This window comes from Aptenodytes patagonicus, chromosome 3, assembly GCF_965638725.1.
Source record: "Aptenodytes patagonicus chromosome 3, bAptPat1.pri.cur, whole genome shotgun sequence".
Classification (NCBI taxonomy): domain Eukaryota; kingdom Metazoa; phylum Chordata; class Aves; order Sphenisciformes; family Spheniscidae; genus Aptenodytes; species Aptenodytes patagonicus.
This window is the reverse complement of record NC_134951.1, coordinates 116820612-116833459: the sequence shown is the minus strand read 5'-3', so window position 1 is coordinate 116833459 and position 12848 is coordinate 116820612. Positions and strand designations below refer to the sequence as shown.

General features: G+C 54.7%; 1 protein-coding gene across 4 annotated transcripts in view; it reads right to left on the bottom strand.

The window, feature by feature from the left end:
- Positions 1 to 2884: 2884 nt before the first annotated feature.
- RRBP1 (ribosome binding protein 1) overlaps positions 2885 to 12848 on the bottom strand; it is a 48152-nt gene continuing 38188 nt past the window's right edge. For 3 of the 4 annotated variants that reach the window (XM_076334813.1, XM_076334811.1, XM_076334812.1), the window contains exons 11-24: positions 11943 to 12033; positions 11118 to 11210; positions 10650 to 10742; positions 10466 to 10546; positions 10277 to 10366; positions 9742 to 9834; positions 8170 to 8241; positions 7887 to 7982; positions 7351 to 7434; positions 5956 to 6048; positions 4980 to 5063; positions 4382 to 4480; positions 3715 to 3858; positions 2885 to 3432 (exon numbers count right to left, since the gene is read on the bottom strand). In XM_076334813.1, the coding sequence (XP_076190928.1) occupies positions 3394 to 3432; positions 3715 to 3858; positions 4382 to 4480; positions 4980 to 5063; positions 5956 to 6048; positions 7351 to 7434; positions 7887 to 7982; positions 8170 to 8241; positions 9742 to 9834; positions 10277 to 10366; positions 10466 to 10546; positions 10650 to 10742; positions 11118 to 11210; positions 11943 to 12033 (1252 nt within the window). In that variant the 3' untranslated portion in view covers positions 2885 to 3393. The remainder of the gene's footprint in view (positions 3433 to 3714; positions 3859 to 4381; positions 4481 to 4979; positions 5064 to 5955; positions 6049 to 7350; positions 7435 to 7886; positions 7983 to 8169; positions 8242 to 9741; positions 9835 to 10276; positions 10367 to 10465; positions 10547 to 10649; positions 10743 to 11117; positions 11211 to 11942; positions 12034 to 12848) is intronic. The other variant, XM_076334814.1, reaches the window with a different exon arrangement.

The following is a 12848-nucleotide window of genomic DNA, read 5'->3' as shown; positions in this document are numbered from 1 at the left end:
GGGTTCAGATGAGAGACATGGCTTGGGGGTGTGCAAGCTCAGCAGGACCGCAGCCCAGGTAGCACAGCTCAGGTGCAGCAGGAGCAGAGCTGCTAGAAACCTTTTCAAGCCCACATGCAGGCAAGGGTTTCCCAAAAGCCATTTTTGTCCATTACACTGGGGAGAAGATCAAGATGGGAGACGGAGACTGGTAATTCAGGCCTGAGTGTGAGCAGCAGACGGCGTAAATCTAATTTAGCTGCTCCAGCAAAGGTGAACTTGAGTGTCTAAGCTATGGCTTGATAAACCCAGGTACCCAGGCTGAAAGGTAACTCCAGCCTTGGCCGAAATCAGCGGAAGGATCCAGCGCTCCCATTCAAAATCACCCCAGCTGGGCGATTGCTTGATCTTTAAATAAAGTACCTGCCTGCAGCACCCCAGCACCCAGCTGCCGACCATACCTGCCCCGAGTCACAGGCTGACAGGTAACCCTTGGCAAAGCCCATGCCATTGGGCGAGCACGTTGCAAAATCCCACCAGCTCCTGGGAGAGCAGGGGCTGGCCAGTCCTCAGCCCTGCGTGCTGGCGGGCAAGGCTTGGGTTTCTCCTAGCCCCTCGGGGTGTCCTTCCCCTTCCGCCAAGGTGCCGAGGGAAGAAAAAAATCCCAGCGGTACCACTCCAGGTATCAAAAATTAAGCTAAATGTCTTTCCCCAAAGAAATGTGTTTTTTTCAGCTTTGCTTAACAAGATCAGCCCCTCTCTTTCTTCCTAAAACAGCCAGCTCAGCGATGTGTCCTGGAAGGGTGCCACGTCCCCCCACGCTCGGGACACCAAATCTGCTCTTGTGTGGCTTTTGGAGCCCCATCAGAGTCCACCTGCCCCATAGCGCGCTTGGGATGGCAGCCGCCCTCCTTGTGTTGGCTGGGGGCTTTGTTACTGCTCTTGTGTTAACGCCTGGGTATCTGCTCTGTTTTGTACAAGCGTTCACAATAAAGGAAATTGTTGCAAAAGCAAAAAATTGAAAAACTGAAGGATTGCATCACTTCGCTGCGCCTGCTGCTCTGGGGCCCTTCCTGCCGATGGCTTTCTGGGGTTGATGGCCACCCAGATATGCTCAACAGCTTAGTCCAGCCTATGGGTTGGGTGGGGGTTTTTTTGCAATCCTGGTAAAATCCAGGCATTCCTTCACTTTTGGGGCTCTTAAAAGCCAAAAGGCAACAGGCCAGGCAGGCACGCTGCTCTGCAGCGAGAGGCAATGCTGACAGCGTTGAGGTCGCTGGCAGTCCTTGGGTCATGAGGTCCTCCCCACGCATCACTAAGTCCAGAAAGAGAAACCAAAGGCTCATCACGGCTGCAGGACAAAGGTCTGCTTACCGAGTTTGTCCCTCCGTTGTGGGGAGATGGACCTGCCAGAGCCCGGGGCGCCTGCAGGTTCTGCCGTCTATGTGCGTGCAACAGCCCTCATAGAACAGGGCTGGGAGGGGTGGGGGGGCAGCAGCAGCAGGGCTTGTAATGAGTGTGTGGGGTCTCAGCTGCCATGCAAAGGGCTGGGGCCACCACTCCGCAGGGAGACACAGCCCTACAGCCAGGTGCGTGAGCTCCATCACCTTCCATCGTGCGAGGAAATGCAGGCGGGGCAGGCGGTGAGTTACAGAGGGACATCACCGAGCCACCCACCAAATCTGGAGGGTGGCCCTCCTCTCCGCGGCGCAGCACAGCCCCCCAAAGGCGCTCAGCCCATTTCTGCAATGAGCGTTGACAGGCTCAGCGCTGACGTGCACCCCGACTTCTGGGTGCAGCAGCCCTTGCTCAGCCTCGATCAGCAAAGCCCCAGCGAGCGCTGGATAAAAGCGTGCCTTCCGTCAAGGATGGGAGGCAGGTTTGGGGGAAGGGTGGGGGGGTGGAGGGGGGGCTCTCAGCTTGCCTCTTCCTCAGCCAGAATTCGTAAGAATTCTTGCCTGGTCAAAGATGGGCCACACACCCCACCCACCCAAGCATGATTTGCACACTCCTTCTCCATCAGAGCCCCAGAGCCAGCCTCAAAACTGCATGGAGTCTCTGGTGTCTAATATAGAGGTTGAGCACACGCTGCCTTTCCCGGGAACAAAATGGAGGCAGGTCTGTCCCTCATCCCCCTTCCCAGCCTTGGCTCTTCGCACACCCCAGAGGGACCGAGCGCTTCAGGGCCTCTTTCCCACCTCTCTCAAATCCCGCTGATGTCAGCGCCAGGCTCAGCAGCTTTATTGTGGGGAGACAGGCACCGAGCCGTCACGTGGCCTCTGCCATTTCCTAAGAAACCAGCTTAAAAAAAAAAAAAGAGAGAGAGAAAAAAAGAGGGGGGAAAAAAAAACGAGAAAAAAATAAAAAAGGAAAGCCACAAGAAGGGGAGAGCAGAGGGCTGGAGAGCCCGGCCGCGACCGAGGACCACCACCATGCTGCACCCGCAGGGACAAAATTACAGGGGAGCGCTGAGGTTTAAGCAAGCAGGAGGGATGGTCCCCGCGGGGCTGGCGTTACCAGCCTGTTTCACCCCACCGTGCCCTGTCCCCACGTTCAGCGTGACCCCACAGCAGTGGTGCAGCAACACCCTGCCCCGGCTGCCACCATGTCGCCCGCTGCCACGGCGCGCGCGGCGCTCCCTCTGCCGGGCCCCACGCGGGGAGCTCGGTGTGCACGGCCAGCCGGAAAACACACGCCGCTGGAAGGAGAAGTTTCTCCCCTTTGCTTATATTGGAGGAAAAACAGAGGGGACGGCTTTTGCAGCACAGCAAGGAGCGGGGAGAATAAAGGATCTGCTCCTGGCCAAAGCAGGGTCATTCGCCAGTGACCCCAACGACCTGCCTGGCCTGCAAACCCCCCCAAAAATATTAAATAATAACCAGAAAAATAAAGCAAGGACAAGCTCTTTTCACTACATCATCATTTTAATTGCATCGACACCCAGAAATACACAAAAGGATACGTGCCAAGAGCCACCCATCAAAGAGAGGCTTCCTTCCATGGTGGGTCTTACTTTCACACTTCTTTCACTCAAAAAAAAAAAAAAAAGAAAAAAAAAATAATAATTGCACCGGTTGATGTACAAACACAGTCTTCCCTTTTCACACATTCATGGGTTCTGCCGCAACAGGAGGGTGAAGCCCTGGTGCCTGCCCCGACGCAGCCGGGCTGCCTGGGGAACGAACGGTTGTACAAAACAGTATGAAGATTTTCTTACAAATGTATGCCCGCAGTGTTTACTCGTTGGGGTTTTTTTGTGTTTTTTGTATTTTTTTTCTAAAGTTTCAAAACTAGGTTTTGGATCACTAATGGCTTGTATCTTTTATCTACAGTAAATTCAGCATATATTTTTTTTTTTAGGAATGTGTAAGGCATTTTGGTAAGTTGAACGGTAAGGTCTAGGTCATAGACTCGTCAAACTGAAGTCCCTTCCTTCGAACTGTCCTCTTCCCCCTGGAGAAGGAAAACAGAGGTGGGTTACTCAACTGGGTCTCAACCTTATTCTCATGGTGGCTCAAGCATCGAAGCATTTTGCAGATGGGCCAGGTCCTCCCTTCTGGGCAGGAGAACTGTGACCACCATCTCGTGTGGTCCCAGGGCTTCCTAAAAGCCACCCAGATGGTTTCTGGCAGCAGGTGGCACCTTGCCTCCCATTTTAAACTGCCACCTGATGAGCGCTTCCCCGTGGCCTCCAAAAGTGTCAAGAGGAGGGATGGCTGTGGACACCACAAGTACCGTTTCCTGAAGCTGTTCTTTCAACTTCTTCACCGTTTCTTTCTCTTTGGCCAGTTGGTCCTGGGTAACCTTCAGTAGCTCCTGTAGTTTGGTTGCTGCCTGGCCCAGGTCCTTTGTTAATTTTTTTTCTTTTTCAAGTCTTTCCTACACGGGAGGCAAAAGAAGGCATCTGCCTGAGCCTCCCTTTGCCGTCTGGTGACCTCCCCCCCCCTCCAAAACACCTCTGGTCACCTCAGGTCTGCACTGAGCCACTTCGATGGCCACGAGCTGGAGGAGCACCCAGCTCCCTCTTTGCCGGAGATGCCAGGCGTTGCCCCACCACCTACAGCTCACTCTGGCTCCCCATCAAACCCAGGAGATGCCATGGGCTGAGACAACCTCGCAGGAGCAGAACGGTTTCCCAATATGTGAAAAGCCCAGCCTGCGAGAGCGTTTGCTCAGAGCATCATCCTTATCTGGATGAAGGGGCTGTGACTTGCACCCTGCTGTCCTTCAGCCACGTCAGAGCTCACAGCCAGCCCTGGGGCAGGGAGCTACCTGCAGTGGAACCATCTACCTTGCCCCGCCATCCCCAGGAATGATAAACCATGCCTGCGGTCCCGCTCAGACACGGCTTTTGCTGTCTTGGCTCAACACCAAGCACAAGAGAGAAGGGCAGCCAAATCACCTTGAGATGCTGGGCCTCCTCCGTGTCTGAAGCCGCTGCACTTTCAGCCAGTCTCAGCTTTTCCAGCTCTGCTTGCAAACTGCACGCTGAGCTCTGGGCCTGGAAGGGGGACACATAATCAATTAGCACACGAGCTAATGGCAGCAGCAGGCACCTCCCGCATCCTGCCCTGTACAGCCCCTGGTCCCCAGTGGGTCTGCCTCTGGCGAAGAGTTAGGTTATACAGCCGCTGTCGGACGGTTGGATGCTAAACGCAATGCATTGCTTTTGCTGATCCAGCTTCTACCGGGAAGATGGCATTTCTCGCCAGAAGCAGCATAAACCCAGCTAAAGCCCTTAACCCTCAAGGGAAAGAGCTGCCAAAAAAATGGGGGGACTCAGCGGGGGGCAATTTGAGGGGCCAGCAATGCCACGCGGCTTTAGCACAGCTGCCACAAGGTCTTCAGATGTGTGAAGGAATGCAGCAATGTCTGAGATGCGGACAGGGATGGGGGAAAAACCTTCAAATTAATTCTTGAAATTAATTATTGGGCTTCATTAGCAGCTGAGAACCCATAAAGGCTTTACAAACCCTTGTATCCTCCTTGCCTGCACCTACCTCCTCCAGCTCCAGCGCCAGCTTTTGTCGCAGCACTTGCTCCTTCTCCACCAGCGCTTCGTTTTGCTCCAGCTGAGTTTTCAACTGTGTTGAGAAAAGGGGAAAACACCCAGAAATAAAATTTAAAAAAAAGACCCAAGAGAGGAGCTAGCGGGGACATCACCAAGAAAGCTGGGCTAGACAGAAGAAACAGAAACTGAAGCTTCCCCCAGGGGACAAAAGGGCAATAGGTACCGGCATCCCCTCCTCTCCACACAAAAGCCGGCAGGATGCCGATGGCGAGCCCGGGGCTCGGCTTTGCATTGCCAAATTTTGCCTGCTCCTCAGGCAGCGCCAGCTGGGACCTGGGAAGAGAGGCACCCCATAGTGGAGGGCATGCCTGGCAGGTCCCCGCGCCTGGGAGAAGGCTCCACACTTAACAGGATTAAAGGAGAGAGACAGAGCCCGGTTCCTGGAAGCATCACCACTGGCAAGAGGTGTTAGCCCAAAAGGGAACAGCCGCTGCTAACGCTCTCAGCCCAGCTCCAGCAAGATTTATGGAGCCTCTGTAATCCTAATCCCCACCAGCTGGGAAGGCATCCTGGTGCAGCTCTGTTGGGGTATCCCCTTCCTCCGAGGAGATCCAAGCCCCGAACCCAATGGGGCATCGTTGGGTGGCGATGCTGGCCCAAGGGCTTGCAGCATCCCCTGCCTGCCATCCCCAAAACCCTGCCAGCCTGATGCCGTGACGGAGGGCTCCCAAGGGGAACAGCCTGGCAAAAGCCAGCTGGCAATGTGTTTACCAGTGGGAATAGGATGCATGGTTGAAGGGACGGGGGGCTGGCTTCCCCCAACACACACGACAGGAGACAACACAGCCGCGACAGCCCTGAGTAAAGCCACGTGCAGTTCTCCATGCAGTTAGAGACGGTGAGACAGGACAAGGGACATGCTTAAGGGTCAGTGCCTCCGTGGGCAGCGGTCTCATGACCCTAACCTCGAGGGGTGCAGGCTCACTTGGGTCAGCTTGTAACCCCACTACTTCTCCATCCTGTACATGGCTCTTCATCTCACTCAACTGCTGCCTGACCTGGAAGGAGGACCAGCAAGCCTGGCTCAGTTACACATCCCCGCACCGCAGCCGTTACAAGACCCACAAGGACCTATAGATAAAGTTTGCTGGCTTTTTAGCTAGCACACGAGCTGAAATGTTTGGAAAACCACCTCAGTTTCTGCTAGACACAGGATGGTGGTACCTAACCTGGGCAGCTTGAGGCACATGCTTGCACCTCATCTGCTCTCCTTTGATCAGTCGGCACCTTGGTTTAAAGCCACTGCTGAGGGCTTGCACTAACATAGTTGAGGTGTTAAACAAAGTAATCGAGGCAGGGTGCCAGGTCCCATTTTGCCATCGATCACAGCTGGGATGGCTGGGGAGGCAGCTACCTGAACACCACCCCCCCCCATTAGACCCCCTCCCCACTCCGTCTACCGGAGCTCCATCCTGCATTGCAGCAGCGCTGGCAGTCAAGCTGCAAACTAACAGCATGCCTTGGCCAGAAGAAAGGGAAGGTCGCTGGATGAACACAAATGTGTTCCACACTTAACAACCACCTGCCCATCTAATGAGATTAAGGCTAATGACAACCCCACGCCACATTCCCTCGAGAGCAAGGGGCTGCATCAGCTCACTGAGCGAGCTGGACGGTAGCGGCTGCAAGGCTGGGAAGAGTCACAGCACCCAAGGGAAACCGTACTCCCGGCTCACTCTGCTCTGAGCAGCTCTGCAAGCCAGCGGTGCTGCTGAAGATTTTAAAAACAATCTCCTGAGCCTCTCACAATCAAAGTATGGATTTAAAAACAAAAGCCTTCATGGTTTTGGCAGGTCTGTTAGCCCTCCTAGCCCTATACCCCAGTCCTCTTCCCCACTTACCTGCAGAAACCTAGCCCCATCCTTCAGATCCCCGAGTGACTCCTACACACAGGCTGCACAGCCTCAATCCTCCCATTCGGAGGTGGATGGAGGGATGCTTAAGGCACCCAAACCCCTGCCCCAGGGTAGTGTTGGGGTAACCAGTATCCAGTGGTGGGGCGGCTGGATTCTTCTGCTACATGCCAGCTTGCACAAACCTTGCTGCTCTCCCTTCCTTCCCACCCCCATCACGGGAGGAAAGGCAGGCAGATAAAAATCTCTTCCTGGGTCTCAAACATCCCCTCTGAAAACCGGATCAGTCTGGTGCCTGGCAGCACCGGGTTTCCCCGTGTGCTGGCTGTGCCTTCCTCCCCTCCCCAAACCCGCAGGGAGGATGCTGGCCCCACAGCTGGGTTTGCAAATCGGCCCCAGGTAGAGCAGCGAGGTCCCAGCAGGGCAGCTCCAGGGGTCCCCCCTTACCAGGGCCAGCTCCTTGCTCTGCTTCTGCGTTTCCGTCTTCGCTGCCTCCAGCTGCTCCTGGGACTCCGACAAGAGCTGCCTCAACTGTCGAGGAGGAACAGAAAGAAAAAAAAGTCAATTTATGCACTTGGTTTTGGAGTCCTTTGGCCCAAGGAAACATTTTTATGATGCAACATCTTCTCAAAGAGCCGTGATGGCATCACTTGCTAACCGGCCTGCTGATGCCTGCTCAGAGAGAGAGATGGCTGTGAGACAGCTCCATCTCACCTGAGCCACAGAAATCCCACAGGCCACCAAGGAGCAGTGGACAGCATCTCCATACAGATCTCCTTGTCCCATCACCTTGCCTGATGGGACAGATCTCCTAACTTTAGGTGTCTACAACCCGGACCAGAGCAAACACCTCCATCTGTTTTCTCCTGCTTTGCAAAGCTGCAGATCCCTGGGGCACTGCCCAAATCCCCGAAACATGGATGGGTGGTGAGTCAGGCTTAGAAGAAAGAAGCGTTTAAGAAGGTAATGGCCGCCACACTTACGACTTCAACTTCTTTTGTGTAGTTTTGGCGTTCGGAGCTGGCTGTCTCCAAGTGATTTTCCAGTTGCGTTTCCAGAAGAGAGGTGTATTGCTTTAGCTGGATTAAAAAGGAGGAAAGCAGGAGGGGGTTGATTGTTTGAGGTCCAACACATCCCAAACATCCCATGGTCCAAGCCTGCCTTCCCCAGGGCAAGTCAGGAGATGGGTCCCGACTCAACCCAAGCACAGCACGCATCTGTCTGGCACCTGTGCGGGGACCTTCTCCCGTACCCAAAAAACCTTACCTGATCTGTGCTCTGCAGATCTGCTTTCAACTTCTCCACCACATCTTCAAGGGATTTAAGCTGGAGTTGCGACTAAGCCAGAAAGGATCAGAGAAGGTCAGTGAACGGCGTCTCACATGGACACTGAGCATCTTCCATTCAACCAAAAACCGGCCAGCGTTTCACTCCCACCTCTCCCACTTCATCCTGTACTCAAGTGCGGAAGAGACCTGAGACGCCAAAGCGGAGCTCCACAGCCTGCAGGGCAGGAGCTCCTCTTCCCAGGGAGGAAAAGTCAAACAAGCCCAGGCTGTAAATCGTGGAGCAAGGTAACAGATTTTCCCTGCAGGACTTCAGCTGGCTGCAGTCAGCTTTCAACACCTGAGAAACTGGCACCAGACTCGGTGCAAGTTTCCTACTGAAAGCGCCTTTGGTTTGGAAGCAGCAAGGTAGACTTTCCAATGAGGTGTCATGGGCTTTGCTATTAAGAGAAGCCAAGCTATCAGAAAAAGGATGGGGTTTGCATTTAAACCTGGACTGATTTTTGAAGAGGACTCCATGGTTGCTGAATTTTTTGGAAAGGAGGAATTCACCTCTTCTCCACAGAGAGGCAGGACTGCTCTGGGACCTGCCCTAGCCACCAGACGTTCATCCCATCATGCACACCCTGCTGCCACGTCATCCCCATGCAATCCTACACCAGCCCTCAGCAGCGCTGGCGCTGCAGGAGCCAGCTACGGGCTGAGAAATCAAAGATCTCTTGTACAAGAACTCCCCCACCTCCCTGCAGCCCCAGTTAACTTCAAAATCCCATGTGATGGATGGGGAGCAGCCAGACCGTGGAAAGTAGCTTCATCTCGGTTCTGCATTCAAGAGGGAGGAGGTAATTTAAGCATGCTTTGCAGAAAAGGCACGGCCAGCCAAGTTCTCCTAGACTCCAGCTAAGCCACGAGAGCTCACAAAACACGCTCCCCACCAAACTCCTGGGCAACAACGGCTCTCTAGCAGCTGCCAGCTGGCTTTTTAACTAGGAAGAGCAGTACCCAGAGCTAGACGGACAGCTGGACCCAAAACTATGTGCAGTACGTGGCTTGGACCTCAGCTCCTTTCTGAAAGCTCAACGAACGCCAAGGTCAACCCGGGTTTTGAGAGCAAGCCAAGTTCTTCTGAAAATGGGAGTCCAAGAGCCCTGCACGTGCTCTCCTCCTGTCAAGCCAGCGCCCACCAGGAGGGCTCAGCCCAATTTCCAAGCATCAGAGCTTGGATTGCTGAAGCGGTGACGTGGTTTCCCAACTCCCATGCCTAAAACGGGGAGCTGCAACCATTCCTCCAGCTCCACCGGCAGGGTCTAGGCACACACCAGGCAGGGAGGTGGGATCCAGGAGGAAGAGAGGCTTAGCTCCTATGGGAGGTGGGCTTCTTGTCTGCTGGTTTGGTGACAGGAGGGGTGGATTTGGGGAGAAGAGAAAGTCCCTGTGTCTCAGAGTTCAAGGTTGGCAGGAACAGTCACCATCTGATTTATAGCCAACAGCCCCTCTGCTCCTTAAGCCCAGCTCCACAAGCGACAAACCCAGGTGTGCCCCAAACATGCACCTTTTGGAGTTCCTCTTCAGACGCCGTGAGCTTTGCTTTCCACACCTGCTCCTCCTCCTCCACGCTCTTCTGCAGGTCTCGCAGCATCCCTTCCTGTTGGCAAAGCCTCAGCTGAGCCCAAACCTCCTCCAGCCCTCCCAAGCCGAGCAGTGTCAGGGCTGGAAGCTCTGGCATACCCAACACCTCTCCAAGGATTTGGGCCAAAGAATGGGTGACAGAATTAGGTGCCCCAGGTGGGGGCTAGGGGCTCCCAGTTCCCAGGCTGGCTCAACCAACCCTGGTCATCAGAGCCCTTGCTGTGCCACATCCCACCACCACCAGGAAGGTTTCCAACACAATTAGGCTGAAGAAGAGCTCTAGAAATTCAGGTTTCTCCTGTTCCCCTGTCTCACTGGCAAATAGTTTTCCACACGGGAGCCCCCCAACATACTGAGGGATGCCCACCATGAGCCCATGGGCAGTCTGGGCTGCCAGGAGACCTCTCAAGAGGTATTTCTAGTGGAAGACCAACACAGCACAAAGGGCTGCAACTTACCGTCTCTGCAAGGATAGCTCTATACTGCTCACATTCTGCTTGTAAAGTGCTTTGTGCTTCCTCTGCCTCTCTTAATTTAAGTGCTGAATCCTGAAAAGAGAGGGAAGGGATGGAGAGAGAGGTGAGGAAAAGAAACGAGTGACCCTCAGGCACTCCCTCACCCCTCCACTTTCCAACCCTTTCACTTACCAGGGGCTCTGTTGTAATTGTCTGCTGCTTTAGCACATCCACCGTCTTCTCCGTAAACTCTTGTAGCCACGTGTCATAATCCTGAGTTTGAAAAAAAGAAGACAAGGAAGAAAAAGGACGCTTAGACATCTGTTCTTCCCATGCAGCAGAGGCTCTGTGGGGGTCTGAGAAAGCCCGTGCCCACCTGCTGCGAGGACACGGCGACTCCAGGGAGGGCAGAGAGCAGCGTCTGCTTGGTTCGCGTCTGGAGCGTGTCCAGCTGTTGGGCCAGCTCTTCCTGTAAGAGGGATAACCTGGCATGGGATGGAGGTCTTTGGCGCCTGCCAGCCAGGCTGCCAATACCGGTCCTGCTTTTCTGTGCCTACAGGGGTGAGCCGGCACAGGGAAACCAGCGAACAGAGAAAACTGCTGCCGCTGAGAACCACGAAAACGTCCCTTCCAGTTCACCCATCTTCCCGGTTCCCCGACCACGACCTGTACCGGGGATACACGGCCCTCAAGACAAACTTCAGAGAAGCTGGCAGGAGGGCTGGGCCAGCATTGCTTCTAAGAAGAGGCAGGCAACCCAGGGCAGGCACTCTGGTGGCTCAGGGAGGCTGAATGTTTCCCTTACACCACCAGCATCACCACTACAGAGAAATGCCAGGCTCACCTTTGCTTTTGTAGCAGCAAGCAGTTTTTCCTCGCACGCCTTCTCCACCGTGGCCAACGCTTCCATTGCTTTCCAGTTCTTCTCGCGAAGGTCCTGCCAAGACCACACACAGAGGGCAATAAGCCACACATCACACCAAAGGCCACCAGGCTGCTTGTTGGCACTGCGGAGGATTTCAAAGCCTCCACTCAGGAAAATGGGCAGCAGCCCGTCGCTTTTGTCAAGGGTCTTCCATCCCACTGCCCACGTGCGCCCCTTTCTTCTCCATCCTTGCAGTGGCCCAATGCACCGCATCACTCAGGCAGTGGCCTTGAGGGAGCAGAGCAGAGCTGGATGGAGGCAGGAGCTCCAGAAGCAGCCCTCAGGATGCCTAGAGCTGCCTGGAGAGGACACAGGCCAAGTGGAGGGCTGCAAGGTTGCCTCCACACAACTGATACCACCTTGCAGTAGAGGGTTAAGGAGCAGAGGAACAATGAGGTGTGAGGGACCCCTGCTCAGGGATTGCCTTGACCCTGCTGGGGTAGGATCTTCCTGGCTTACCAGGTCCTAAACCTCCCAAGGGAAGAGGGGACAGACACCTCCACCCAGGCAGCCCATCGCCTGCTGAAGCCCATCAGCTCGGGCTACGCAGCCTGCTGGGGGGATTCCTGCTCTCCAGCAGACAAGGTAATGCCTCCAGTGCTCCATGGGGCTGGAAGAGCCTCTGGCCGCACCATGGAGCCATTGGTAGCCGACTACGATGGGTTGTCATTCAAACCCCGGAGATCTGGGTTTTGGAGGAAAAAATTGTGAGCAGCAAAAGCCGAGCCTGGTTCACTCACGTACATTATTTTTCGTCTTCTGTTGCTCCATCGCCTCTCGCAGCTCTGTGGCTTCCCTTTCCAAGGATGAGAGCTGGTCCGTCTTCTCCTGGAGCCTGGAAGGGCAGGATGCAGGAGTGAGTCTCAGCATCCACCTCCCTCCTGGGCAGCAAGCTGTCGAGAAGGGGACCACAGCCCTTCCTATCCCGGTCTGCTCCGGGATCTACACACAACAGGAGGAGGAGGGAGTGGGACTAAAAACCATGGCCATGGCAATGCTGGAGTGGGATCTCATTTTCTACCAGTTTATCAGCAATAACAAGCAAGCGAGTAGCTGGCTGGCTGTACACACAGGACAAGAGGAAGAAGTAACCTGATCCAAAGGCCAGAAATTCCAGCTTACACAACCGGGACTCCTCCCGACACACTCCTGTCCATGGCTTGTTGGGCTGAGATAGCCGACAGCTCTGCATTTTGAAAGCACCATCCTACTGCCTTGAGTAACCATAAATCAGGGCTGACAATTAGATGCCCGAGAGCCTGCAGCTTCCCTCCACACCCTCAGATCCACTATCTGCCCTGAAAGGAGCCTCGGCTTGAGCAGACCAAGGAAGGTCCAAGTCCTTGACAAGAACCACCCAAGTCTCTTGGGGCCCCAGGACAACTGAACAGCTGCCCTCCTTTAGAGGAATGCTGGATGCTTGCTGGCAGTGGAGGCATCTGAGAAATCCTCCCCCGTGCAAAGCTTGGGCCTTCTTGGAGGTGCCCAGCATGTGGACAAGGGGCAACAGGCATGAGTCGTGACATGGGAAACTCCACTTAAATGCCAAGGAAACCTTTCTGCACTGGGGAGGAAGAGGTTGTCAAACACTGGAACAGGGACCCAGAGAGGTGGTGAATCTCCATCCTTGGAGACACCTGGAAACACCCC